The following is a 3,366-nucleotide window of genomic DNA, read 5'->3' as shown; positions in this document are numbered from 1 at the left end:
GATCTCTCGAATAGCACTGCTGCTTTTTGCAACATCTGCGACAAATCTATCTTCATCCCTGTAATGTTATTAAACCCTAACTGTTTAAAGTTATATCGTTGTCTTTATGAGGCTCGAAAATTTTCATATATGAACTATCTTAGATGTTTCCATTTCCCTCCTGGGGTTGAGACGCCCATAAAAATGCAATTCCAATAAGCTTACAACCAATTCAATTTTATATTATTCTTTGGTCCACCTAAAAATTCTAGCACCAGCATTGTGTTTATTATTTTTGTGTTATATAACTCTTTTGGTTTACTTGTGATGTATCCGACATATCAATTTGTTTATTCATATTTCCTATCCTTTTCGATAATGTTTCCAAATACATTTAACAGTAAATCAAATCTATTCATCTGTAAGAATATGAGTGGTTAATCTTTTATCGACTACAACAGTTTTTATTTTGACAAATTTTTGCAAATATTACTCATTAATTAATTTTATATGCATAAATAAATAATTTTTCATAGTACTCTTCATGATTAAAGATATCTAAAAAGATTTATTTAATGAAGCATCTTTTCCCTTCTCTTGTCTCTATTTCCGTCTTCATATGCATCTCTTTATGAGTAGAGATGATTAACTCTAAGTCTCTCGTCATCACATTACTTCATAGATCTCCCAATCTTTTATATTTAAAAAGAAACTTTTAAAAATCTTAACAGAGCAAGAAATTGGATATACGCCTGGAAGAATATCGGTATGTCGAGTCTTCTTCGGTGCACTTCATGAGATTTAGGAACCACCCGTCCCATGTTAACACATACGTAATAAAGATATATTTAAAGCCATACATCAGAGATGTTTCATCGGCAAGAACACCAAATTTTCTAAGTTAAAGATTATTTTATAAGATACTTTGTATTTAAATATTTTTGCAAAATGTCTAGAAAGACACCGACGAGAAGGCTAGAGAATTTTTTTTATCGTTGTAGACTGTATTATTTCTACAACCTATCAATTTTTGCCTGCTTAAAAAATGAATTTTCTAGAAAATTATTTGTTTTTTTAATTTTCATAAAAATAAGGGCGGACAACAAGAGAACAAAATGAGGTGATTAGACGAAAAACACGCAAAAGGCCAACGCTTAAAGTAATAAAAACACTAAAAAGTGGTATTCGCTCGTGAAAAAGGTTTCCCAGGTACCGCATTTTCCAACAAGATAACTTTTTGCAAAAGGAAGAAGATTTGGTAAATCAAGAACAAGGATTAGTGATAAAAATCTGTCTCAAAAAAAAGAATAACTTAATATTTGAATTTTTTAAAGAAAAAAGATGACAAAACAAAAACAACAAACATAGAACTTATCAATATAAACAAAGAAAAGGCGACAGTTGATGAAGCAAAAGAATTAATCGACGAGAAAAAAAAAATTAATTGTCGATACAATAAAAACAATCTACTCACATATTACTAACTTTTACAAAAATAAAATTCTATCAAACACTTCAATAAACAAGCTGATAAAATCTTACAAAGAATATGCCTATGATTCAGAAATTATAGGTCTTATTCATGGAATCCTCATAGACAATCTCTATGAGGAAGAATCAAATACAGGTTTATCTGGTATTATCACGAAAAAAAGAATTTGATAGAATATAACGAAAGTACATTACACACCACGTCTATCCAATGAACATAAATGAATATTCATATTAATAATGTCATGCTAAAAATTGGAACTTTCATTTTTCCTCGTCATAACGAGAAACAATACAAGGGGCAAATTTTTTATGAATATTTATAGTCCTTAAATTAAATGTCAAAAAAATCATTTTTTTCGAACATCTCAATTTGTAACAAAAATTTACAAAAACATTTATCTCTATATTTAGCTGCTTTTTCTATTGTTTTTTCCATACCTGTCAAATTTTTGTTTGTTTGTGTGTATATAAATCAAAAATTGACATTTAATATATTGTATTAGGAAAATATTATTGAGTACTAGAGCAGTATAGTAATATAAAACGAATACAACTAAGGTGAAATTCAAAATATACAGACAAAGAAAAATATTTCTAAAATACTAATGTGATGTACGTACATTCAAATATGATAAAGTTTAGAGTTTAAGAAATGAACAAGTAGCAACCGAGAAAAAATTTTTACAAATCTTTAGTCAAATCTCAGCATATTATAACGAACACTTTTTTTGCACTTATTCTTGTTTTTTATTTGAGATGAAGAATTATAATATAAAAAAACTCTACGTTGATCAATGTGATACTCTTAAATGTATTTGCGATGTAATTGCCAGCACCAAATGTATAGATGTCAAAAAAATCACATGCCAAATATTTCCGCGACGACGAGACAACACGTCAACAAACAAATAAACAAAAGAATACTTTAGAAACATGCTATAAATAGAAAGATATGAACAGTTAGTAAATCATTGAACTAACATAATATCTAAAATCAAATAAAAAATAAGTTTTTAATAAGAGGATGAAATCCAGGAGAAAATAAGAAGCCGATACAATATTGATTTTTTATTTGTTATTTTTTAGAGCTATTGTGTAAACTGAAATTTTTGTTTGTACAGATGAGAATACTAAATCACGTAAGTAATTTTTAATTCTTTAAAAACAATATAATAAGTGGTAAATATTATATTTTATTTTTAAATCTTTTTTATTTATAATTTCAATAAAGGTCTGTAAAACAATTTGATTTTTTTAATTTGTGATATGTATTACTATATTGATGCAAGAAGTCATTAGTTTCTAAAACTTATTATCTATAACAACAATACACCAATAAGATGCTAAGGAGAAGGATGTGCCATAGATTTAAATCTATTATGTAAAGCTCAACTTTAAAAAAGAGATGATGATAATAAAAGGCTATTGTAATCTTTGGACATACACACTAAAATCTTTTATTTCTAAAGTTCCAATGAAGTCAAAGCGAGCTTTCATTATGAACTAAACTAGGGACGTCAATACTAATTACATTAAAATAATTAAAAATCATTACATTCATTATTTTTCCTTCATTGTATCTTTTATTCTTCATGTAATTAAAATATTTTTGTTTATTGTATTGTGAAATGGAAAATAAAAAAAATACAATGTATACACAATGAATGACTATATGGGGAATACGTTATGTTAAAAAGACAAAAATGTAATAACCATGTAAATAATGAAATTTGTATTTAGAATATTAGTTTATTATTGTTTTAAAATATCTTGTTAATTATGAAGTAATACTACCAAAACAAACGCAAAGGTACTATTTTCTTACATAAAATTTTCTAAAAATCTTAAAAATAATTAAAGAGGACAATTGAAAAAATAACATCAAAATAATAA

At 26.4% G+C, this 3,366-nt stretch overlaps 1 protein-coding gene across 1 annotated transcript; it reads left to right on the top strand.

Moving 5' to 3' along the window:
* Positions 1-1,094: 1,094 nt before the first annotated feature.
* VNE69_04144 (uncharacterized protein) lies at positions 1,095-1,641 on the top strand (the record flags this gene model as incomplete). Its single annotated transcript, XM_065473391.1, has 3 exons — positions 1,095-1,099; positions 1,189-1,258; positions 1,507-1,641. 3 exons carry the CDS (start codon positions 1,095-1,097, stop codon positions 1,639-1,641), a joined length of 210 nt encoding a protein of 69 aa, XP_065329463.1.
* Between the last annotated feature and the right edge of the window lie 1,725 nt (positions 1,642-3,366).

This window comes from Vairimorpha necatrix, chromosome 4, assembly GCF_036630325.1.
Source record: "Vairimorpha necatrix chromosome 4, complete sequence".
Taxonomy (NCBI): domain Eukaryota; kingdom Fungi; phylum Microsporidia; family Nosematidae; genus Vairimorpha; species Vairimorpha necatrix.
This window is presented reverse-complemented; position numbering and strand designations above follow the sequence as displayed.